Consider the following 26,604-nt stretch of genomic DNA (forward strand, 5'->3'; position numbering starts at 1 on the left):
GAAAATGAAAATAAAGAAAATCAAGGTAAGGAAGTAGAACATTCTACTGTGTTCGTTTCCCAAGTTTTTTTCTCAAATAAGCTCGTCTCTAGTTGCCTGGTAGTGTAAACCGCAGTGTAACGCGACTCAGGCCAAATAATCTTCACTCTCGCCGTCAATGGCTACCAGACGAACTCCAACGCTAGCCAAATCGCTTTTGGCCGCCGTAACTGCTTCTAGAACCTGTCGCTCCCGGTCCGCACGACGACTCTTCTCCGCGATCACTCGTGCTTCAGAGAATTCTCCGAATGTCCTTTCTCGGTCTCAGATTGTCGACGCACTTGCAGCCTACAATGTCACCTCCGCCAAATTCCTCTCCCTCTCTTTCACCCGCAGCTTCCACGCCACTAATCCCTCTCTCCGCTCTGCTGCAAGCTCTCAGGTGTCACAATTCGTTTCACACTCTTTCGTTACTTCAATTATACCATATTTAGGTCGCGAATTTGGTCCTTTTTGTCGAGCATTGGTTAAGTCAGGATTGATGATCGAGGAAGTTGAATTGTAGGGCGAATATGTATTCTGTTCTTAATTATTTAGCAAACTGTATGATTTGATTCTGATCATGATAAACTAAGCTTCTCTGTAAACACTTAAAAGGAGAAGAGAATAGTTAAGTAAAATGAATTGTGTGTCTGTGACGAGTTAAAATTAACTCACGCGCTTTACTTTCATAGAAACTCTTTCGGTTAACTACTGTAGAAGATTAGTTGCATAAGTTTATTTTAGCTCTTGCTGGACGTTGGTCTGATTTTTTCCTTTTTCGGTTTGTTATTATCGCTTTTTATCCTGTTTGGCTGCTGAACATTGTATCAACATAACAATTCTTTAGACTCTGTTGCTGGAGAATACAATTGGAAATTGATGAGCAAGTCTGTGTGTCTCCCTTCCTGGTTTATTGATGTGTTAGTTTGTTATATGTCAGGTGGCGCAGACTGAGTTCACAGATATGGCATGGGAGGGGATTCTCGGTGCTGTTGATGCGGCTCGGGTTAGTAAACAGCAAATTGTGGAGTCTGAGCACTTAATGAAAGCCCTTTTGGAGCAAAAGGATGGCTTGGCACGAAGGGTATTTACTAAGGCAGGATTGGACAACACGTCTGTTCTACAGGCTACTGAGGATTTTATAGCGAAGCAACCTAAGGTGTGTCTGCTGGTGATATAGATAATAGATTTGTGTTGGTATTTTTTGGCAAATTCTGACCTGTCGCTTTATTTGGCAGGTTACTGGCGACACTACTGGACCTGTTATAGGCTCACATCTTAGCTCCCTTTTGGACAATTCACGAAAGTACAAGAAAGAAATGGGGGATGAGTATGTGTCTGTAGAGCATCTTTTGCTTGCATTTCATTCAGATAAGAGGTTCGGGCAGCAGTTGTTTAAGAATCTTCAGCTTAGCGAGAGGACTTTGAAGGATGCAGTACAAGCTGTTCGTGGAAGTCAAAGAGTGACTGATCAAAGTACAAATCTATCTTTTAATGTTTCTATTTTTCCAGAAAGATAGGTGCACGTGATTGGTTCCATCTTGTTACTAATTACAATAAAGTTGAAAACTGTTATAATTTAGAAATGAACATGGAATCAAATTGTAGCAGAAGTATAATAATATTAAGTTTGCTGGGATGACTAAGAAAAAGGGAGGATGTTGATTATTTATGATTCTCATAAGCAAGAGCATAAAAGAACGAATAACTTAAGTAGCGAGTTATAATTTGTTGTCATATTTGATTTGTAAGAAGCCTGTTGTTTCAACTGGTTTATGTGTCATATTTTATAATTTTCTAAGTTAAGCCTTGTTTTTACGTTGTTTTGTTATGTTTGGTTTACTCTGTTATATTCTCTTGTTGCTGTTCTATTTGTCAGATCTATCTTACGTTATTTTCTTATTTGGAAATAACTGTGTGTAGATCCGGAGGGAAAATATGAGGCATTGGATAAGTATGGAAACGATCTGACTGAACTTGCTAGGCGTGGGAAACTTGATCCTGTCATAGGTCGAGATGATGAGATTCGACGCTGTATCCAGATATTATCAAGGAGAACAAAAAACAATCCGGTTATTATTGGGGAACCCGGTGTGGGCAAAACTGCAATTGCTGAAGGGTTTGTCTTACATAATGTTATAGCAAATATTTTGAAATGCGTTATACACAATATAACTGCTTGTTTTACTTTTTTACCTTATACTTTGAGCATATTTTTCCTTTTCGCATTATTTTAGTTTTTCATTATCTTAAGTTAATGTTGAGTTAGGTTATTGACATGCTTCTCCTATTTGCGAGAACAAAATTTATCATGAGCACTTTGAATTCTTGGTTTATATATATATATATATATATATATATATATATATATATATATATATATATATATATATATATATATAGGCCGCTTCTCTTTCATATAAGTAGCTACGTTCCTTGTCATCGTCTATATATATCTTGTTTTTTTGCCTGTATGATTACCACTTCGCTCTAACCTTTCCCAATGGGTTGAAGTGTTCACTGTTTTGTCTGAAGGTTTGCAAAACCCTATAGTCTTTGGTCTCTGAGCCTCTTTATAACACATGCTTGCAGTTTCTTTCTTCATTGGAGTTTAGTCAAGGTTTTGAATCAAGGCTAAAATCCTTAAACATGAAACAAGTACTGATTTTTCTGATATATACATATTTCGTTTAATTGCCATGAGCTCTGTAAATTGTCTGTATATATGCTGATTAAGTTGAACAATTTTTTGAAGATGTGCCTTTTTAACTAACTGCTTCAAGTTCCAATGATATTGAGGACGTGAAACAATTGAAATATGATGGGGAACTGAGATCCAAGTGGGTTAGGAATGATCTATTGGAGGCCATTCTTATTAGGAGCATACGTGATACAAGTTAACTTGTCTTCAATTTGTTATTTTTCATTCATTCTGTATTAGAAACTTCATGATGGCAATTATTCATGGAAAATAGCTGACAGTAGTGAACAGGTATTTTTTAGAATTAAATGTAATTTGGAAAGTATGCTATTATTTGTAGTTTGTGGGTAGAGAATATTCTCTGACTCCGAGGCAGCAAGTGCATTGCTGTATTATGTGTGGTTTTCATCTTCATTTTTGATTTCATTAGTTTACCAATTGGTGTTGATCAATGTAATGTAAATAATTGTCATGTTGTAGTTTCTTATATAAAACTAGTGCAGAATTACTAAAACAAGTTATTTCATCAATGGATCCTTTCAATACTCTTGGATTTTGGTTTCGCATCAAAATATGTGTTATATTTAAAGTGGCAGTAGCTTATATTTTTTTTTTGTACTGGACCAAGTATTCCCTTTGTTATCTTACCTGTAGTTTCTTTATTGTACCTAAACCGTTTTATTATTTTGCAGATTAGCTCAACGTATTGTGCGTGGTGATGTTCCTGAGCCATTGATGAACAGAAAGGTTGAGCTCCTATTGTTTTTTCTTTTGATTATAAGCTTATAAAATGAGTTGAGTTTTTCTTTTTCTTTGTAAATTTTTATGTAGTGTCAAGTCTCGGTGCGGGCTGATTATATTAAAGCTTCTGAAAAAGGTCTAATCAAGCTCTTAATACCTCAGTGTCGTAGTTTCCTGATACCCTGAAAATGATATTTCTTACAACTATAAGGTCCATTTTATTCCTCTAGCCTTTTCGTTTCAAGACTTATCACAAAGCTTAGATACTTCCAAATTTGTAGAAGTCTCCTCCTACCTCAAATACAGAGAAAGAGATAAAGTTCTTTTTGCTATTCTAAAATACAAAGCATGCTTCTTTCCTACTGTTGAAGTTATGAGATTTTTTGGTATTAGGGATGAAATTGAGAATAGAGTCTTTTAATATTATTATTTTAATTTAAGAATTATGACGTGTTAATGTTATTATATGACTACAAACATAGAGTTAACCTTATTTTTACTATCCATAGTCCTAACTAAAAGGAAACAAATTATGAGATATGTAAACAGGAAACTAATCCTAAAGGATAATTGAAATATGCCAAGATATGATCAAAAGATAATTTTAGGATATTTTTATACGTTATAATATTAACACTATGGGCTAAATACTTGAAATGGTGGGCAAAATATCATTTGAGGATGGTGTCACTTTAATCAGTTGTCTTAAAAATATTAATTTTTCCTATTTGAGACTCTGGATGTTTCCTTGACCATTTCTCAAGCTTTATAGTTGTCTCCATGAACAGTCATGACATAGAACTTGTAATTGGAACACCTTATGAATTGTGTCACTTTCTTGTTCATATTTTCTTTTTTAACTTTTCTCTGAAATGTAAAATTGGTATGAGGTGCAGCTTGCTGCTGTAAAGCTCTTCATAATCTGCTATATTTTGTGGTCCAATGGCCTTCATATTACACTTTTGCTTCACATTTCGTAGGGAGTCTTGGCAGGCAATGCAGTGCTGTAATTTTTGTTGTTTAAATTTGTACTAAAATTTGCTTTTATTCTTTTTTGGTTTATAGTTGATCTCCCTTGACATGGGTTCATTGCTTGCTGGGGCCAAGTATCGAGGAGATTTTGAAGAAAGGTTGAAAGCTGTCCTGAAGGAAGTTACAGCATCAAATGGGCAAATAATTTTGTTTATTGATGAAATTCATACTGTTGTAGGTGCAGGTTGGTACCTTATTCTTGTTGCCCAAGCCTTACAAGTTATAATATTGACAAGTTAAAATATTGTGTATTTTTATTTGTTAGAGATGCAATATATACCATTAACATGCCATGACCTAATAACTCAAATCTTTAGGATAGTTGGTTCATTACATGGTGCCATAGCCTCTTTAGCCTAGTGGTTCAGAGTTTGATCTTGGCTGGTCCTCAGTTTTATATAAAATGTTGCTTTTTTTTTCCAAGATACGTGGGTATGTGCATTCTCTGTGCTTTTTTAAGCTGAAAAGGCTCCTGTATGAGAGAGTGTCTTCGACATGTCATATTAAACCAATTTTATGCTTCCACTTAACTTAGGCTTTTGAGACATTAGGTTCGGGACACTATTTATTAGAACCCACCTCCCCTATGCCTAAAAATCAGGAATATTTGTTATCAATTCTTGGTTCTAATCTATTAACGAACAAAATAATTGATTGCTGCAGTGAAAGCAGCTTAATCTGAATATAATTTCTGCAGAATTGGGGGCAGGGAAATTGCTGATAGTAGAGTGATGGAAGAAAGTAAAGGAATATTAATCTATAGTCATACTGTCTCTAGCGGACCGTTTAACTGGTTGGAAGCTTTAATTAAGTTTTTGCATGACTTTGATTATATGCTTTCTTAGCTAGATCGGAGTAACATTCTGATACATATAATAGTAATACGGTATTCTTTTGGTCAATGGTTCCCTAACTAACAGGGGCTACAAGTGGTGCAATGGATGCCGGGAACTTGTTGAAGCCAATGCTTGGAAGAGGTGAACTTAGATGTATAGGAGCAACTACATTGAATGAATATAGAAAATATATAGAAAAGGATCCTGCACTTGAGCGAAGATTTCAGCAAGTGTTTTGCAGTCAACCATCTGTTGAAGATACAATATCCATTCTCCGTGGGTTGCGTGAACGCTATGAATTGCATCATGGAGTCAAAATATCAGATAGTGCACTTGTTTCAGCTGCAGTTCTTGCAGATCGATACATTACAGAGCGCTTTTTACCTGACAAAGGTAAGATGTGACATTAGCTCATATATGATGGGTTGATTCCTTTGTAATAATTTATTTTAGGGTTACTTGCAGAAGTTTGGTCTTACCTAGAACAGCAAAAAGTTAGTTTTGAAAAGAAAAAGCATTCCCTCTCTCTCTTATAAGTCTTTAGATTGTTAATAGCTTGGAATTTTTTTTCTCTTTTAGCCATTGATCTTGTTGATGAAGCTGCTGCGAAACTGAAGATGGAGATAACCTCTAAGCCTACCGAATTGGATGAGATAGACAGGGCAATATTGAAATTGGAGATGGAAAAGCTCTCTTTGAAAAATGACACTGACAAGGCATCTAAAGAAAGATTAAGTAAGCTCGAAAATGATTTGAGTGTACTTAAACAGAAGCAAAAAGAACTAGCAGAGCAATGGGACAATGAAAAAGTTTTTATGACACGAATAAGGTCAATCAAAGAAGAGGTAATGTTTAGTTTGTATATAGTCAGTCACAGTTCCCGCCCTCCCCTGGAAAAGAATTCTGCACCTTACATTTTGTAAACATTTGTAGATTGATAGAGTCAACCTAGAGATGGAAGCTGCTGAACGTGATTATGACTTGAACCGCGCTGCTGAGCTCAAGTATGGAACTTTGATGTCCCTTCAGCGCCAATTAGAAGAAGCTGAAAAGAACCTTACTGAGTTCCGGCAGTCTGGAAAATCTTTGCTTCGAGAAGAGGTCACTGATCTTGATATTACTGAGATTGTTAGCAAATGGACAGGTATACCATTATCAAACCTCCAACAAACAGAAAGAGAAAAATTAGTCTTGCTGGAACAGGTTCTTCACAAGAGAGTGGTTGGTCAAGATATGGCAGTCAAATCTGTGGCTGATGCAATTCGCCGTTCAAGGGCTGGATTGTCTGATCCAAACCGGCCAATTGCAAGCTTCATGTTCATGGGTCCAACTGGTGTTGGCAAAACTGAGCTTGCCAAGGCTTTGGCTGGTTACTTGTTTAACACTGAAAATGCTCTTGTTAGAATTGATATGAGTGAGTACATGGAGAAACATGCTGTTTCACGATTAGTTGGAGCCCCTCCTGGTTATGTTGGTTATGAAGAAGGTGGTCAGCTGACTGAAGTGGTCCGGAGAAGACCCTACTCTGTGGTCCTATTTGATGAAATAGAGAAGGCACATCACGATGTCTTCAACATATTGTTACAGTTGTTGGATGATGGAAGGATTACTGATTCCCAAGGAAGGACTGTTAGCTTCACGAATTGTGTTGTGATTATGACTTCAAACATTGGCTCACATTATATACTTGAAACTCTTCGTAGCACACACGATGATAAAACTGCAGTCTATGATCAGATGAAGAGACAAGTTGTTGAGTTGGCTAGGCAAACATTTCGTCCAGAGTTCATGAATCGCATTGACGAATATATTGTGTTCCAGCCTCTGGATTCTGAACAGATAAGCAAAATAGTGGAGCTCCAGGTAATTGATATGTTTTTATTAACTTAATCCCTTTAAACTTAATTTGATTTTTCCATTTCCTCCGTAAATTGCTGCTCTTTTAATCAAAATTATAATGGTATTGAAGTTTCTTTAGATTGCTCTTTTGGTTTGATTTCCATTCTGAATAAACCATCGATTTGACTTCTCAAGCATTACCTTCTCTTCTAAATATTGAAATCTATCAGCTAGAAGGTAATACTTTAGGAACCAAATTGAAGGTATATAATGCTATTCTGATTGCCGGGGCGGCATGCTAATGTACGTCTTCTTACCTTGTATAGATGGAACGAGTGAAAAACAGGCTTAAGCAAAAGAAAATTGATCTTCATTACACAGAAGAAGCTGTTAAACATCTTGGTGTACTGGGTTTTGATCCAAATTTTGGTGCAAGACCAGTTAAAAGAGTGATACAACAGTTAGTTGAAAATGAAATTGCTATGGGAGTTCTAAGGGGAGATTTCAAAGAAGAGGACTCAATCATTGTGGATGCTGATGTGACTGCATCAGCCAAAGAACGCTCTATGAATAGACTGCTTATTAAGAAGTTGGACAGCCCTGTTGCGGATGCCATGGTTGTCAATCACTAATTTTGACGCTGCAAAGCTTTCACATAGGTAAATGGTAGTTCACACCTCTTTTTTTTTTTTAAACTCCGAAGGACATTGTGTTTTCTTATGTTTTCCTTTTTATGTGTAATTATTGTCATAAGAATATTCTGTTTTAGAAGATTTGTTGATTATGGTTTCACTCTAGATTGAATAGGTCACTAAATATCCCGAATTTTAAAAAAAAAATTCTAATTATATTTAACTGCAATTATACTTTTAGTCTATTGTTGCTTTTAGAGATACTCCTAATATAAAAACAGCTCTCATTTGAAGTTTGGTACAACTAAATTCACTAAATATGTTCAATATAGAAGCCTATAGTTATATTTGATCGTATTGTTATTTTGTCCTTTTCTTCACTCATTGATGATATTAAGAAATAATGGTAAATTAAGATGAAATAACAGATAATTTTAAATAAATTAAAATAACAGTTATTTGTATTAGAAAGAACGAAAAATAATTGTTAAGGAGTTAGTAAATATTTCGTGTATTAAAAGAGAAAAAATGTTAAAAATTATAAAAGAATATGAATTATATGTTGTTTTGCAATTTTTGTTTTTTTTGTATCAAACTTCCTTGATCACGAGTGAAATAGATCATTCATTCTATATATGTAAAGTTGTTTTTTCATCATTAGCTTTGCACATGATCTATATTTTTGACATGCCTTTGTCGTTGTAGGATGTGCAATCAACCGCACTCATTGAGTATATTTATTTAGAGTAAATTACTATTATGTATTTAAGATGGCTTCTTCGATTGTGACAATTACATTACTTGTAGTCTTACAAGGCATGTTGGACCTCGATGATGGTGGTATTTTGAGAACAATGAGAATATGAAAATCTTAAGAATTTGAGAATCGTGAGATATTGAGAACCGTGTGAATTTAAAAATCTTGAGAAATTGAGTTTGAAAAATTGAGAACTTTGAGAGATTGAAAACTTTGAGTAAATGAGAACCGTGAGAAGTTGAGAATTGTGAAAAATTGATAACCTTGAAAGATTGAAAAATGTGAGAAATTGAGAATTATGAAAAATTGAGAACTGTGTGAAATTGAGAATCTTGATAAATTGACAACCGTGAAAAACTAAGAACCATGAGAAATTGAGAACCATAAGAAATTGAAAAACTTAAGAAATTGAGAACAGTGAAAAGTTTGAAAAACTTGAGAAATTAAGAATTGTGTGGAATAGAAAATTGTTTGAAATTAAGTACCATAAGAAATTGAGAACCGTGAGAAATTGAGAACTATGAGAAATTGGGAATCGAGATAAATTGAGACCTAAGAGAAATTGATAAATGTGAGAAATTAAGAATCGTGAGAAATTATGAGTTGTGGGACATTGAGAACTGAGAGAAATTAAGATCCATAAGAAATTGAGAACCGTGAGAAATTGAGAGATACGTGAGAAATTGAGAAATATGAGAAATTGATAATCGTGAGAAGTTGAGAAATGTGATAAATTGAGAATCGTGAGAAATTATGAGTCGTGAGACATTAAGAACCGTGAGAAATTGAGAGATACGTGAGAATTTGAGAATTTGAGAAATTGAGTATCGTGAGAAATTAAGTACGGTAAGAAATTGAAAAATGTGAGAAATTGAGAATCGAGAGAATTTGAGAATCGTGAGAAATTGAGAACTGTGACAAATTGAGAACTGAGATGATTTGAGTATCATGAGAAATTAAGAACCATGAGTAATTGAATACCTTGATAAATTGAGTACTGTGAAAAATTGAAAACCGTTAGAAATTGAGAACCATGAGGAATTGGAAAATTGAAAAATGTGAAAAATTGAGAACCGAGAGAAATTGAAATGAATGACAACTGGAGTACCATGAAAAATCAAGAACCATGAAAAATTGAGAAATCAAGAACCATGAAAAATTGAGAATCGTAAAAAATTGAGTATAGTAAGAAATTGAGAATTGTGAGAAATTGAAAAATGTGAGAAATTAAGAATTGTGAGAAATTGAAAAATGTGAGAAATTGAGAACCGTGAGAAAATCGAAAGAAATTGAGAAGTGTGAGAAATTAAATACCATGAGAAATTGAGAACCGTGAGAAGTTGAGAAATGTGAGAAATTGAGAAATATGAGAAATTGAGAACCATGAGAAATTGAGAGATACGTGAAAATTGAGAAATATGAGAAATTGAGAACTGTGATAAATTGAGAGATACATGAAAAATTGAGAAATATGAGAAATTGAGAATGTGAGAGAAATTGAGAACCGTGAAAAATTGAGAGATCCGTGAAAAATTGAGAGATATGTGAGAAGTTGAGAAATGTGAGAAATTGAGTAGCGTGAGAAATTAAGTATTGTGAGTAATTGAGAAATGTGAAAAATTGAGAACCGTGAGAAATTAAGAATCGTCAGAAATTTTGAACTGTGAGAAGAACGGTGAGAAAATGAGTACCGTGAAAAATTAAGAATCGTGAGAAATTAAGTACCTTGAAAATTGAGATCCGAGATAATTTGAGTACCATGAGAAATTAAGAATCATGAGAAATTGAGAACCGTGCGAAATCGAGATCCCTAAAAATTGAGAAGCATGAGAAGTTGAGAACCGTGAAAAACTGAAATCAATGACAATTTGAGTACCATGAGAACTTGGAAAATGTGAAAAATTGAGAACTAAGAGAAATTGAAATGAATGACAATTTAAGTATCATGAGAAATCAAGTACTGTGAAAAATTGAGAATCGTGAGAAATCAATAACCTTGAGAAATTGAGTACCATGAAAAGTTGAGAGATGTGATAAATTGAAAATCATGAGAAATTAAGAACTGTGAGAAATTAAGTATCATGAAAAATTGAGAACCGTGACAAATTGAGATTCATGATAATTTGAGTACCATGAGAAATTGAGAATCGTGAAAAATTAAATACTATGAGAAATTGATTTCTATGAAAATTTGAGAACCTTAAAAAATGTGAGAATCGAAAGAAGGTGAACAATTTTGAGCCATGAAAAATTTATAACCTTGAGAAATTGAGAATCGTGAGAAATTGAGAATCATGAGAAATTAAAAACCTTGAGAGATTGAGAACCTTAAGAAATTGATAATCATGAGAGGTTAAAAACGGTGAAAAATTGATAACCGTCAGAAGTTGAGAACAGAAAGAAATTGAGTACGTTGAAAAATTGAAATTGTGAACCTTTAAAAATTAAGAACCTTGATTCCATAAATAGATCAGTAATTAGGATTAAGGTGGATTGGCATGCGATTAGGTAGGTCCTAATTACAAGCTCAGAAAAAACTATAAATATGAGTTAAAATTGTGATTTTTGAAACTTCATCTCACATTAATTACAATATTTATTTCTTTTATCGATTAATTTTGTACTGATTTTAACATTATCTCACATTAATTACAATATTTATTTCTTTTATTGATTAATTTTGTACTGACTTTAACATTAGAACATTTTTTCATGTATCTAGGTTGACTGTAATTTTTTTTAAGTGAACTTAACGTACACCTGAAAGAGGTTGAGACGGATATTATATAACCATTTTTATATTATCATTATTAATGTATGCAAAATTTATATACTTGCCGGCAATAATCGGATCATTCACCGAAAGTTATTACAATCAAGATTCTTCAAAATCTACTCACCATTACGGTTATAAAGTAAATTGATAGCCCTTGTGTACGAAAGTGAATTCTCGTGACATGTGATTGCTAGTTTAATAAATGGACTCACTGAATGGGTCTTATTGACTTAAGCGAAAGACCGAAAATAAATTGTAATAGATACTTTATTTTAATGGAATTTGTAAATAAAGATTAATACTTAAATAAAATGTGAACACTTATATAACATTTGTTTAAATAGATAAATTGATTAAAATATTTCTCTAATTTAATTTCTTTAATATGAATTATATACATGAACTTCTTTAATTTGAATTATACACATGAACTGTTATACTTCAACTTACAATTTTTTAACCAACCGGTTCAAAATTAAAATAAAAAGTTATTGATTAATAATATAAATTACAACTAAACTTGTATACATGATATGACTATGAGTATTGCTTTTAGTCTATATAAGTGCAAATTTTGAAAAAACCAGAATATATTTTGATTTAAAATTAAAATAATGAATTTTCAAAAATAAATAAGAAAATACATAGAGTGGGTGGATGGAGTTGGGTGGGTTAACTGTCAATAGCCCAAATCTTTTAAATCTCTGAGTCCTCATTCACTGTTCCTTCACGTTGAAAACACACACTACCCTTCTTTAGTGTAATCTCTCTGCCTTTGCCCCTCCTTCGCCGTATTCTGCTTTAGCAAACATCTTTTCTCTACTGAAACGAAACGAAACCATCGCTCAAACCTTCTTTTTCTATGGAATTGTGGTGTTCTTGTTCTTGATCTCTTGTTCAAATTCTTATGTTGTGTAGTGAGATTTACCTGCATATGGAAAATTGAGGAGACAATAAAAGAATATTGAGACAAGAAAAGAAATTAAGGGGATGCTTGAAATGACTCACTAACTTGAAGATGGAAGATTTATGAAGAACGAAAGGTTCTTGAACACCCTTTTTCTGCTCACGCCTCTATGTCGTCAAAATTAATACCTTCAAGACAATATCATCATAAAATAAAGACGAGAAACAAAGAGAAAAGAGAGACAATAAACATTTGCACACAGTACTATGACTATGAACAACGTACAAACAGAAAACCCAACACATGATCCCTGTTATTTATAATTCTTTTCCGGAAACCTAATAGCGATCGGAAAAAGTAAAAGGATACCCCAATCAGCAATGCTTCTCTCACGTTCCTCTGCCACATGTTTAACTATCTGAGAAAGTAAGTGAAAAAAGGTCATCGGGTTTCAGAAGCACGTTTAATGACCTGAAAAAGAATTTCCCTTGAAATTTTTAGCACAACACGAGGAAGCTCCACAAAAAACTTCGTTTCAAAAAACTATTAATATCTTAACAAATCAATTAAAAAAAAAAGAAACACTTTTGGATAAGAGCATAGGTATTAAATTAATAAAGCATCAAAATTCAAAGGAATCGAACAGTGCACTGCCGAATCAAATACCACCTGTATGGAAACTCGATCTTCTCTCCCTCCCGCCAAACCTCACGTGCCTCAGACATGAACTCTTATGATATACAGAATTAAAGCCTCCATCAATAGGGTTAATTTTGTGTAGTGTCAAATACAATGCGGAAAGTATTGCATGACAATAATATGTCAGCTTCCTTAGCTCAATTGCTCAACGACAAAGCTCATGAATGGCTTATAAAATGAGCAAACTTGAGAAGATTAAGCATGTTGGCCCTTGGTAAACTTCCAATGGTTTTCTTTAACATTTTCTTAATTTTCGAGGGAAGTGAAGTTTCAACTCAGAGCAGACTCCAACCAGCTTTCTTTCCCATTGAACACCTCTCTTTCATTGTCCTTCTCACATTTTCTGCTTCTTCCCACCTCCCAATGGAGCTATACAAATTGGCCAACATAACATAGTAGCCGTCATTTTCTGGTTCAGAGTCAATAGCATGAGTTGCAATACTTATTCCCATCTCTACTTGATTGTAAGTTTTACAATGACCTAACAAAGCTCCCCAGACACCGCTGTCTGGAGAAATAGGCATAGATAGGACCATAGCCTTTGCTTCCTGCAGATTACCTGATCTTCCCAAAAGATCTATCATACAAGTGTAGTGCTTTAAATTGGGACTCAAAGAATAACTCAGCATTCTCGCGAACACGTACTTTCCTTCTTCAGCAAGTCCTGCATGGGCACATGCTGAGAGAAGAGAGAGGAAGGTAATTTCATTGGGCATAACGTTTGATTCCTCCATACTTCGGAATATCTCCAAAGCAGATTCTGCATATCCATTCATTCCATAGCCTGAAATCATTGCATTCCAGCAAATTTCATCCTTCTCCATCATAGAGTCAAATACCATTCTTGACTTTTGCAGCTGACCACATTTAGCATACATATCAACCAGCGCTGTGCCAAGAGGTAAATTGACTCTAAAACCACTTTCTTTTATGTAGCGGTGAACTCTTTCTCCTTTCTCTAGAGATGCAATGTGGGAACATGCAGAAAGCACTACCACAAGTGTGGCTGTATTGGGCTGCAGTCCTTCTCTAACCATTTTATCAAATAAATCTACAGCATCTTCATGCTGCTTGATGTGAACATGAGACGAAATCAAAGTGTTCCACGACACAACATCCCTCTGCGACCTGTTAAATATTCTCGATGCATAGGTCATCCTACCACATTTTCCATAAATCTCTATGAGCGAGTTGGTGACTGCGATGTTAGCATCCAAAAAACCCTTTATCGCGTTGCAATGAATCGACCTTCCCAAATTAACTGCTCCCAACTGAGCACACGAGGCAATAGCTGAAACTACTCCAATTGAATCAGAACGAATACCAACACATTGCATCTCCCTGAAGAGCTCAACACACTTCACGCCCTCCCCCATTCTATCATACCCAAAAACCATAAAGTTCCAGCACTCTTCGCTCCCGCGACACATTGGGAAAATCCTCTCTGCCAAACTCATCATTCCAAACTTGCAGTACATAAATAACAGCAAATCATTAACTTCCTCAGCATCCACGTACTGTCTCCTTATAATCACTCCGTGAAACGCTTTCCCTTGAGACACATCCATGGAATTACCAAACCCCGAAAGCATGCAGCCAATAACAATCCCATCTGGACGTATTTCGTTTTCCTGCATTTCTCTATACAACTTCACACACTCCCCCATCATCCCAAACCTCGCACAAACCCCGATGATGGACGTCCAAGACAAGAGATCTTTGTGAATCACCTCGCAAAATGCTCGATACGCTTCTCGAGGGAACCCACATTTGGAATACATAGCCAAAACGGAAGACTGTAGAAAAGAAGCAACCCCGTCTTTGATAACCACACCATGCAAGCAAGCGCCTTCTCTCGCAGCCCCGAGATTCCCACACGCGAGAAACCCACCCTCCCACGTTCTAACGTTGGGCTTTTGAGTATCCTCACCAACCTCATGCATGTCACGGAGACACTTCAAACCCTTCTCCGGCTCCCCATTCTGCACGTGGCCGATAATAAGCGCAGTCCAAGCAGCCACATCCCGAACAGGAATTTCATCAAACACCTTGCATGCAAGGTCCATTTCACCACAGCGCGAGTAGAACGACACGAAGGAGGCGGAGGAAGAATGGAAGAGGCCAGTTTTGAAGGCGAGGGCGTGGAGCGAGGCGCCGTGGGGGAGGAGCGAGAGGTGCGCAGAGGCGGAGACAACGATGGGGAGAGTGAAGTGGTTGGGAGAGAGGTTGGAGGCGCGTGTCATGTGTGAGAAGAGGGTGAGAGCGTGGGGGAAGAGGGAACGGGAGAAGAGGGATTTGAGGAAGGAGTTGTAGACGAAGGTGTCTTTGGAGGGAAGAGAGTGGAAGAGGGTGGAACAGGAAACGTGGTCGTTTTGGAGAGAGTCGTAGAGAGAGATGAGCTTTGCAGCAATGAAGAGGTTGGTTGAGTGGCCGCACGTCACCGTGAGCGCGTGGAGGCGGCGGAGGGATTCCACGGTTTTGACGTGGTTGGCGAGCACGATGAGTTCCCCTGCATCATACACGTTGAACCTGCGTATCAACATTGCTATTCACCTCCTAAAGGTTTTCGTATGCACCACGCACTCAACCATTATCAACTTCCAAACAATTAACGTGCATGCTTTACCTCTATCGGCTTCATAGAAAAACAACAAACGTCGTTGTATAGTATTATCAGGTGGCCATACTTTTTTTGTTGTCGGACATGTAACAAACTCGATTTACCATTTTACAGACATGTTTTCATTAATTTATACCGCTACTCCAACATATATAACATGTGTTAAATTAATATTACAATATTTGTGATTTCAGAAAATTAAAGTGAAACCAATAATGCAATTAAATTTATGAGAATCAGCTTCAAAGATTAAGTGCTTGTTGTAGGGAGACAATTCAAGATAATTGTGGGACAAACAAACTTGACGATTCGAGTATTTGTCCCATCTCCTCATAAATTAAATATTTGTTTGTAGAATAATACCATAATCTAATAATCTATTAGTGGATGTGATATGCCTCGAGTGTACTATGAGTGATGATTCAGATATATCTTTTAGTTATATTACTGAGAATAAATAGGTTGATTAGTCAAATTTGACAGTACACAAATTATTAATTTCGAATTAAAAGGGAAAATCCTTGAATAAAAATGGCAAGGGATTCCATGAAAAGGATCATCTAAATTCCTAGTTTTATAATTTAGCTAATTATCGGATTTGTTTGCAGGTATTTTGCAATTAAAAGTAGTTTTATAATTTGTTAAGATCAAATAATAGGCAAACTAATATCTTGTATTAACTAAGTAGTTGAGGTAAAAACAATATTTAAGAATTTAGACAAACTCTTATGCCCTCAACAGTAGGGGTGGCAAAACTGACAAGTCTGGTCTGTTTTGGCCCGGCCTGTCTGTGGCCTGCTAAAAAGGATCAGGTTGGACTAATTTGCCACCAATAAACGGGTTGGATATTGTAACCCGTTTTGTTTTAAGACGGGATGACGGGTCGGCGAGCTGACCCGCGGGCTGGCCTGTCTTTTTTATTTTTTTTTTAACTTTTTATAAATTTTTGTTTATAAATCTATTTTATATATATAAATTTTTTATATAATATAATTTTTTTTTATTATTTTTAATTTTAAACATAAAAAAAAAAAAAACAGGTTGGCGGACTGGCCCACGGGCCGGCCTGTTTTGACCCGTTAAACTGGTGGATTAGGTAGGCCGGATTACTGCGAGTTGACGGGCTGAAAATTTCAATCTGGCCTACCTTTTTTGGACGGACTGGCGGGCCTGACCCATTTTAACATCCCTACTCTATGAAGTTTTGTAATTTATATAAATCAAAATCAATCCTTGTATAACCAAGTAGTGAAATTGGATTTAGGTTAGTTGTATAAATCAAGATGAACCCACTAAGAAGACTTTAATAGAGTTTAAATGTGATCGGGTAAAAATGGGTTAGTTCATTATTGGTTTAAATTTGATTCAATTGAAAAAAAAAAAAAACAGTTTTAATCACCATGTGGTGGACCAAGCCAAGATTCAAATCTTTTACTTACATGAAAATGATGGATTGAGTTGATTTATTTTAAACTCGATCCAGAGTGAATCAACATCTAAGATTTGAATTGTTTCACTTTGTCACCTATAATTGGTTGATCTTATAATATTTAAATATTAATAAATAAGGAAGAATAATAGTATATATATATATATATATATATATATATATATTACTAAAAATTATACAAAAATATATTAAGATAAATGTGTTATATAAATATTATTTATCGGAATACTTTTAATAACGTAACAAAATGGCTATCAATTCAAATAGACAAATCAATGGTGGTAATAACTACCATACTATATAGATCATAACAAATATGCGGAAAAAAATTAAAATTCTATATTGATTCATGTTGCATTAATTGAATAATAGATAAACATGTGACCTATTTATAAAATTCATTTACTGTTCTTTAATCGTAGTTGCTGAATAGTACACGCAGAGTATGTTAGCAGGTGAAGTTTTCTGTTTTTATAAGGACTATTTATGGTAGAAAATCTCAAGTTATCATCATATATTAATTTTCTGGTACAATCTTAAATAACAAATTGAAAAATCCTTATTCGTTTATGTCAAAAGCAACAGGACAAGTTAAGAAAATAATTATTTGTAAAACAGAAGAAAACAAATAATATATATACACACACGTGTATATATATAGAACATACGCTAATTATTTTATTTGTTGAAAATAACTTTTGTATACTACCTTTCCATATATGAAGAGTAAAAAGTTACAGTTGGACAAATAAAGTCTAAACGGTCTGTTTTAATTAATTTTCTTTTATTAAACATATTTTTAGTAGCTATTTTTATATTTCACATGTCCCAAAATTTCATATTTTTATTTCGTAAAGTTAAAAAATAATGAATTTAGTTATTTGAATTTAACAATATAATTTTTTACATGTTAAATCGTATTCAAATTAATATTTGAATTATTTATATTATTTATCGTATTTTAACTTAAATAGTGACGGACATACCTATATGTTGTCTTTTCTTAATTTTGTCTTTCTAATTCTTTATTTATATTTTACAAGATTGCTTGATTTTGATTTAAATAATTTTTAATTATTCATCACAGTTTCTGAAATACTGTTTAACACATATAACAGAAAATTGTCGTCGTATAGAAAGATAATTCTAATTTTATATATAAATTTAAAGAACAAAATATATTTAAACAATTTTTTTCAGCAATGCCATTTGTAAAACGAATTAGTATTGTTGAGTGTGTGAAGAGACGAATAAATATGAGAGTGGAAAAGTAAGTAATCACGGATGAGCTATATGTCCCTATGGTAACATAGCTACAATTTTAGTGTTTTTTTTTTATGGTGAAATTGTTTTGTAGTTGGCTGGAGTAGGTGAAACTAATATCACTTAATCATTTTCCAACACCATAATCAACTTAATAACCATGATGAAAAACCTTTATGTTTTTAATCAAATTCAAATATCTGCATCCTACTCAACACATAAAAAGAAATTAACTATTTTAGTAATGTTTCTGTCGATGCAACTACAACATACACGTGACAGTATAAATAATATTATCCACTAGTCTCTGTCACTCATTCTCTTCAGCTTTTGAATTATTGTGGTGAATGCTTCCTCACTCGTGTTAATAATTACTATAGTCTTAGGATTTATCCTCTCTTTTTTTTATCAGTATTTGCCTGATTGGTATACTGTTTATTTGATATTGATGTATATTAATGAGTGAATTCTGATATCATCGTCAACTCATTTAATTGATTTTAATAATATAAAAGAGTATATTAGTTAATAAATACAAATAAATCTACACAACAAATACAAATGTTCAAAAAAAAAATACTAAACATTAGATAAAATATGATAAAAATTAAAAATAATTGAATGGTTTATACTCTTTTATGCTAGTTTAAAGGATTGAATATATATTCTGGTACTCTTAACAAGTCTTATATCGTATGTGACTTAAGGTTAAATACAATTTAAATATTTTTTTTTATTTTATTATCTGAGACGTCTTTTAAGAATAAAATTGTGACAGAACTCCACATTTCAACACAGATAATACTTCAGAAATACGATAATTGACCTTAAATCTTAAACTCTAAACCTTAACAATATTATTAGATGACGACTCGGTGTAATTAATGATCCATATATCTTTAAAGATATAAATAAAAAGGACAGTAAAAAAGAGCAAAAAGAATATTATTTCTTTATATATTTGTGATTACTGATTGAAATTGAAAAAAAGTTGTGTATAATTCATTAAATAATTAAGAAGTTAAACCCTAAAAAATTATATTACCCGATAAATCTAAGAAAAGTAATAAATAGTTTATTTTAAAAATTGTGTTAGTATAATTGTACGTCTCTGTAATACAGAAAAAAAAAATGCCTTCAACGTTCTTAACAGATTCTATTTAATTTTTCTTTTTGTTTAAAGCAATGTAGTTTTTTAACCGATGTTTTATCTTTTGGTATACAGAAACATTTATTGATTTTTCTGGCTTCATAACATTTTTTTTCACTGCAATTTTCAACTGTTAGAAATTTTTGTGGGATTGATTAGTAATCCAATTGAGAATTTTCATGCTCTTTTTAGTAAGTCAATCGCAAAGGAAATACCCGTTATTTATTTTTATGCTTACTCGTTCAAATTTGAAATCGACATATATATATGAAGTGAACCTTTAAGAAAACTGTGATTTATAATTAACTTATAAACAATAACAAATAATGTATTCAAAAGTTATTACAACTCACGTCACTGATATTTTTTTTTTCACGCTAATAACTTGTAATATTAATTTGTAAAGAATATGATTTAATAACATTAATTTAACAACGGATTTTATTATTATCGAAAAATTTTAACCGTGGATAATATCAATTTTTCTTACACAAGATAAATTAAAAAACAAATGACTATATTTAACTTACATCCAAACTCTAATTTATTTAATTATATATATATATATATATATATATATATATATATATATATATATATGGTAACATGTGACTTATGTGCTTCAGTTTTAGATTTAAATGAAGTGTGATAATTATATTTTAGTTCATGCCGAAATTAGTAAAAATGGGTAATAATTAAAAACAACTTTGACTTTGGGACTATACTAGAAACAAGAGTGAGCTTAGGTGTGAATTTTTCCTTTTTCTTTCACAAATCACTCCTTTGTTTCATCCTTATTCAAATCTGAATATTTATGGATCTTTGTTTTATTACCCGTGACTCGACTTTTTCATCAATATAAAGTGTCAACCTATATTTTTATTACAGTCAATCTCAACCATTTAATATTCTAAAAATGTTATACCAAACATTAAAACTTAATTAGGCTAAATATGATAACTGAGATCAATTTACCGACAGATTGGTGGAGTAATAAAAAATGAAATGAATAGAGGAGATTGATTTAATGCAAATGTTTAAATATCATATATTATAGAAATAGAGTGAGGTCCATGCACAGATTTCGAACACAAAAAAGATCTGTACGTATTTTTAATAGTGACACGTGGGTTTGGATTTTGAGACATTTTCCTGTATTTTATACTCAACACTCATACACCTAACCTAACACCGTTTATTCCTTCAATCAAATTCACTTCTAGCTGGCAACCAGTAACACCAAACACTATCCTTAATCAAACACATCCTTTTACCATAGGATATTATATTACCATAAGAATCTGGATTAATTTCGATTACAAATTTTATTTCAGAATTAATATACATTCTTGTTCGGGTCGGTTTTAAGAAGAGATTTTACTAGGAAGATCTGAACTCGACCACATAAGAATTTACATTACTCTCATCCCACCCAAAATCTTAAGACGATAAGTTTATGAGTCTTAATTTTTATACGGTGTTCTACTTCCTTATTTTTAATCAATATAAAATTTAGACTCACACTTAAATTCTTTGATTATTAGAGAATAACTAATTTTAGAAATGAACCGAACATGTCCCATTCCTAATTTCGTAATTTATTTGTGTATGAATTTAACTTAAAAAATAAAAGAGGCACCAAAAAGAGAAACCTTATATGGAGTGATGAGAAAGTTGCTCTCCGATGCAGCAAAGTTGCTTCAATAGTTGCTAAAAATTGAAGATATCTGTAGCAACTTTCCTTAACAACATTTTGTTCCATAGAAAGAGGTAATTGTGAGTAATTATTTGAGAAGAAATAATTTATAGAAAAGACAAAACGCAAAGAAGGTGAAGAGAGAAATATAAGGGGGTATGGGTCTCCGATTTTGTAGTTTCTTTGTCTGAAATGATTCCAGGAATGCGAAAAAGAAATGAGTGGTAACTTGGTTTCATTTGTGAAACAAGGCAACAACGTTGAAAAGCATTCTCTAACCACAGTGTCTAGTTTTGGCGCTCCCTCCAGCATCGTCACAGTTCGCAACTATAAAAACAGTCAAAGGGACACAACAACGTGCACCAGAAGGTACTATACTCTTCTTGCTTACTCACTCACTACCACACTGAAAAATAAGAGAAACAAACGAACAAAAGCCTAAAGTGAATTCTTTCTATATATTAAAAAAAATCAGGGATTCTTCACTCTTCTTTTTCTCTCTCTCTGCAATGTAGGTTGCCGGAGAATGGCAAACTGTCACCGGAATAGCGTCGGATCCATCGCTCTCGATCACCGACACACGGAGAAAAATGTCACCGCTGGCGGTCACTTCCGCGTGCTCCGCCGCTTGATCTTCGATGCCGTCAGCTGCGGCGGCACCTCCCGCTACAGGTATCGCCAGCGTGGCGGCGGCGAAGGAAACGTCGGTGACTTTAGTTCGGTGGCTAGCCATGCAGAGAAGGAGGAGAGGTCGGAGAAGAGGTCGGAGAAGCTGTCGGATCTGCTGAACGCGGCGGAGATGAAAACGGATGCGGAGGCGGAGAGGAAGGAGGAGGCATTGGCGGAGCTGAAGCGAGTGGTGAAGGAGTTGCGCGAAGAAGACCTCACGATGCGGAGAATCGCGGCGGAGAGAGTGAGGTCGCTGGCGAAGGAAGATTCCGAAGCGAGAGCGAATCTCGCAATGCTCGGAGCAATTCCTCCTCTCGTCGGAATGCTCGATTCGGAAGACGCTCATTCGCAAATCGCTTCGCTCTATGCTTTGCTCAATCTCGGAATCGGCAACGATGCGTGCGTAATTTGCGTTTTCATTCAAATTAATTCACCATGGTTTTACCCAGATATTTTATATATGTAAAATTTGATGTTAATTGAATTGTTTCAGAAATAAAGCGGCTATAGTGAAAATCGGCACTGTACACAAGATGCTGAAGCTAATTGAATTGAGTGATTCAAATTCGTCGGTGGCCGAAGCGATTGTTGCGAATTTCCTTGGATTGAGTGCTTTGGATTCGAATAAACCGATAGTTGGTTCCTCCGGTGCAATACCGTTCCTAGTTAACACCCTAAAAAAATTAGAGGCTAGTAAAACCGTATCACAATCCCAATCGCAAGTGAAGCAAGATGCTCTGCGCGCTTTGTACAATCTTTCAATATGTCAGAGCAACGTTTCGGTGATTTTGGAGACTGATTTGGTTTGGATTTTAGTGAGCACGATAGGGGACATGGAAGTGAGCGAGAGGAGTCTGGCGATTCTGAACAATTTAGTGTCGACTCCGGAGGGAAGAAAAGCGATCAGTGGTGTGAGCGATGCGATTCCGATTCTGGTGGATGTGTTGAGTTGGACAGACTCGCCAGAGTGCCAAGAGAAGGCATCGTATGTGTTGATGATTATGGCACACAAAGCTTACGGGGACAGAAGGGCCATGATCGAGGCAGGGATTGTGTCGTCGCTGCTTGAGTTGACGCTTGTCGGAACCACGTTAGCACAGAAGAGAGCCTCAAGAATATTGGAGTGTTTGAGGGTGGACAAAGGGAAACAGGTTTCAGGGAGCTACGCTGCAAACTTGAATTTGGGTGTCTCCGCTCCTATTTGTGGTGGCTCTTCTTCCTCTGAGGGTGGTGGTGGAGGAGGAAGAGGGTCCTTGGCGGAGGAGGAAGATGGAATGATGATGAGTGAGGAAAAGAAAGCGGTGAAACAGTTAGTGCAGCAAAGTCTGCAGAATAACATGATCAAAATCGTGAAGAGGGCCAACTTGCGTCAGGATTTCGTCCCATCTGCCCAAATTGCTTCACTCACTTCGAGTTCCACTTCCAAGAGCCTCCCATTTTGAAATAAACCATTTCACATTGTAGTTTCGAGAAGTTTTTAGTCTTGTAATGGTAGATTACTTATTATAAGTTATAACAGTATCAATTTCTACTTTGTGTAGCTTTTGGTTCTATCGTTTTTTGGGTATATCTGCTAAGGACACATTCTGTTTCTTTGGCGTGAGATATTTGAATTTGAGGTTTAGATGTGCTGGTTTTAGTGTAGTTTGTTGGTGCCTCCCCATCAGTGGCATGACAGAAAAAATGGAAAATCTGAGGGTTGCTTTAAGAATGCAAACTCTATGTACCAGCGTCTCTGCATTCAAATAGTCCCTTTCTGATAGCATAACACACTTTTGTCTTCCACTTGCTCAGGCTATTTGTTTTTGTTGTAATTGTAGTTAATAAATTGGATGATGGGGTGTACGTGTCTGTCATTTTCGTCTATAACATACCTAAAGGGACTGTTCACCGCCATTTTCTATTTCAGAATCTTCACTCCCTTCGTTCGCAAATTAATTCACATGTTGAGTTTCAAGAATCTCTGGATTAGCACAAACATTTGTTAAACATTTGCACTGAGATTTTGCATAAATTTTGTCCGATAAAAAATTGATAAATGACAGAGGATCCGTTTACTGTCACATGACATGGTTCACTGTAAATAAATGCTAGATGGGATTTGTTTGATCTGAAAGATGACCTGCTGCATTTTCTCAGTGCTACCAGTTACCTTTCTTGGTATTTGTTGTGGGGTCCACATTCATATGAAATAATGCTGTGTTATCTTCTACCCAGTGCTTAAATTCTGTTGAAGTTCAGTGAAAACCTTCTATTGTCAATGTAATTTCAATATAAAAAATAATTACATCAACCTTTTGATCACAGAGAGGGCCCATTTTCATTGACTTTCTTCAGATTTTAGCCTGCTCTGAACCCTAGCTTCCAAAAGCGTGCTTCTATTATTTGAGTTGCAGTGTTTTCTAGTTGGATTGCAAGAAAGACTAGAATTTGCATCCCACAAAATGATGTGATGTGACCACGAATTTCCAGTACTAACTAATAGCTAATAAATTCGTACAAGAGTACACTCAAATGTTTATGTTTTATACGACCTAATTGCATCTGTGTTTGGGTTAAATTCAAGTTTTAAAAACTTGGATTTTGGAGATTGCCATACTCTAACACTGATTTCAATTCTGATATTTTAAATCTTGAGTTTAAGTTTAATTAGCCTCTAACAATAAAATCAATCTGTGTCTAACTGAATGTTTTAAATAAACTAATTGGATAAATAATTAATTAAATTCTCAAATATGAAAAACGTTTCCAATTTAGTTTTTCAAAAAAAAAATGATTTAAAATTTTTAATGTATAAAATGTACTATAAAACCATTTTCTTAGTATGTTATAATTTCAAATACAAATTTAATTCTAAATCGGAACCATGTTTTTATCAAACTATACTTTTTTTTTCTATCAGCTTATATCAAACTATAATATTCGTGAGCCAATTCTTATATCTTACATAATTAGAAACTAAATTAGACTTATCTAAATTGGTTAGATATTTTAATAATTTATAGCCTTGTTTCAAACCTAAAATTAGGAGTGAACATTTACTTGTAGTTAATGATAGTCAAAACTATGGAAGTTTCCCAAATTAGAAGATTCCATATATATAATTAGCAATTGAAAATACAAGTTGGAGCAATAATTCAAAATTTGAGTTTTTTTTTTTCGGAAAAAGATATCTCATATTCATGTACATTGACTTTAAATCCCATATAATTTAAAGTACATTCATTTTAGTCAAAACAAAACTTACAACTTTAATTTTCTACATAGCTTTCTAAATATACTTAAACTTCATGAATTGATGAATATACAATTAACGTCAATAATTATGAGAGGTCAAGGATCGTGTGTGTTTAGTACTCCTTCGTTATTACATGTAATGTGGTCAAATTGAAACATTCATGGATTGCATTTATTTTCATAGTTTTCTATTTTTGTTTTTATTTCTATTTGTTGGAGTCCAGAAGTATGAAGACCTTTTAAGTAAAAATATTCAATGTTCTTCTTCTTTTCATTGTTTCTCCTATTTAACTTAATGATATTTTTTTATTACATAGGTTCATTGTATTTATTAATAAATATACTAGTTTAATAATAAGCTCATTAAACATACATTAACATAAGATAAATAAAATATCAATCAAGTGATAATCAATATAAAATTTTAATTCAATAAATCATTGCAAACTTAAGTGTTAAGTTTTTTTTTTTTACATATATGAGACAAATTTGTCTGGATATTACGAAAATAAATAAGTGAAAAAAGATTAATTATGAGATAAGTAGTAAAGAATCATGACGATTTCAAAAAAAAGTTCTAAGAATTTCATATTATTTTTTCATAAATATATAAAAAATTGAAGTCATCATAACTCTTGATGACTTCACCGTTCAACAAGTAATCTCATACTGAAATCGTCATGACTCTTGATGATTTTTTTTCCTAAAAATTTATAAAGAAGTCATATGTAATTTTCATGATTTTATTTTAAAATCATCACGAATCCTAACGATTTATCCCATGACTAGTTTTTTTTTTTTTTTTTGACTTTCCTATTATAGAAATATTTAAACAAATTTATTTAAGATATGTAAAAAAACTAAGCTTCCCGAATATGTTGAATATCTTACTTTTCACTTCATATCCTATTCCTATTCCACCTTTATAAATCTATCTTCTCTCCTCCTCCTTGCCTCTTATTCATGATCACATATTATTACAAATGTTCATTATTTTGTGCGAATGTGGATTGAAAAGCAATAACAAAAGGCATAAAAAAGTGTTACCCTATGGAGTTCCGTTTGTTCTTCGTACACAGTACGTGACCACATGCACATGCATCACTTTATCATATACAATGCACAAGTTATGTAGTGGAAGTTCTGCTTTTTTTTTTCTTCTTCTTTAATTGCTTTTATACTGGAAATGGATAACCATGATTGTACACTTCTATGAGCTGTTTTCACCTTTGTTTGGGGAAAAGTATAGGAGAAAAAAATAATAATGAAACATCGATATTGTGAAAGCAAATGAGAGAACAATTAAAGTTGTAAGGAAATTGTAAGAAAATGAAAGGTGATACAATAATTAATACTTGTGAAACATTGTTTCACATGGTTTCATATTGTTCATAAATGTGTAGTAGTGACGTAGAGCTAGCAAAAAAACAAACAGTGTCTGTAAGATTTGACTCTTCATGGATCCATTCAAAACATCTCCGCATCCTTTTCACCAAACTGTATACATTTTCATATCATAAAATGTATTTCATTTTACAGAGTAACGAAACAAAAACAAGAAAAGAAGTGAATACATAT

The 26,604-nt window shown here is 33.9% G+C and overlaps 3 protein-coding genes across 7 annotated transcripts; 2 read left to right on the forward strand and 1 right to left on the reverse strand.

Moving 5' to 3' along the window:
• Positions 1-53: 53 nt before the first annotated feature.
• Positions 54-8,106, forward strand: LOC114163361 (chaperone protein ClpB4, mitochondrial). The gene is made up of 10 exons (XM_028047630.1): positions 54-421; positions 962-1,180; positions 1,260-1,497; positions 1,945-2,140; positions 3,415-3,469; positions 4,529-4,679; positions 5,416-5,724; positions 5,911-6,176; positions 6,265-7,194; positions 7,497-8,106. Exons 1-10 carry the CDS (start codon positions 158-160, stop codon positions 7,800-7,802), a joined length of 2,934 nt encoding a protein of 977 aa, XP_027903431.1. The 5' UTR covers positions 54-157; the 3' UTR covers positions 7,803-8,106.
• A 3,717-nt stretch (positions 8,107-11,823) lies between these two features.
• LOC114162329 (pentatricopeptide repeat-containing protein At4g39952, mitochondrial) lies at positions 11,824-15,639 on the reverse strand. 4 transcript variants are annotated; one of them, XM_028046182.1, is made up of 4 exons: positions 12,912-15,639; positions 12,612-12,713; positions 12,344-12,430; positions 11,829-12,263 (listed from the first exon to the last, which is right to left on the reverse strand). In XM_028046182.1, exon 1 carries the CDS (start codon positions 15,482-15,484, stop codon positions 13,217-13,219), a length of 2,268 nt encoding a protein of 755 aa, XP_027901983.1. In that variant the 5' UTR covers positions 15,485-15,639; the 3' UTR covers positions 11,829-12,263; positions 12,344-12,430; positions 12,612-12,713; positions 12,912-13,216. The 4 variants fall into 4 exon arrangements, with proteins under 4 accessions (XP_027901984.1, XP_027901983.1, XP_027901981.1 ...); XM_028046181.1 differs by having other exon boundaries at positions 11,831-12,263; positions 12,348-12,430; XM_028046180.1 differs by having other exon boundaries at positions 11,829-12,430.
• Positions 15,640-21,119: 5,480 nt separating this feature from the next.
• Positions 21,120-23,574, forward strand: LOC114195869 (U-box domain-containing protein 13-like). 2 transcript variants are annotated; one of them, XM_028086288.1, is made up of 3 exons: positions 21,120-21,489; positions 21,636-22,188; positions 22,283-23,574. In XM_028086288.1, exons 2-3 carry the CDS (start codon positions 21,647-21,649, stop codon positions 23,229-23,231), a joined length of 1,491 nt encoding a protein of 496 aa, XP_027942089.1. In that variant the 5' UTR covers positions 21,120-21,489; positions 21,636-21,646; the 3' UTR covers positions 23,232-23,574. The 2 variants fall into 2 exon arrangements, with proteins under 2 accessions (XP_027942089.1, XP_027942090.1); XM_028086289.1 differs by lacking the exon at positions 21,120-21,489 and having other exon boundaries at positions 21,496-22,188.
• The last annotated feature ends 3,030 nt before the right edge of the window (positions 23,575-26,604 follow it).

This window comes from Vigna unguiculata, chromosome 9 (assembly GCF_004118075.2).
Source record: "Vigna unguiculata cultivar IT97K-499-35 chromosome 9, ASM411807v1, whole genome shotgun sequence".
Classification (NCBI taxonomy): Eukaryota; Viridiplantae; Streptophyta; class Magnoliopsida; order Fabales; family Fabaceae; genus Vigna; species Vigna unguiculata.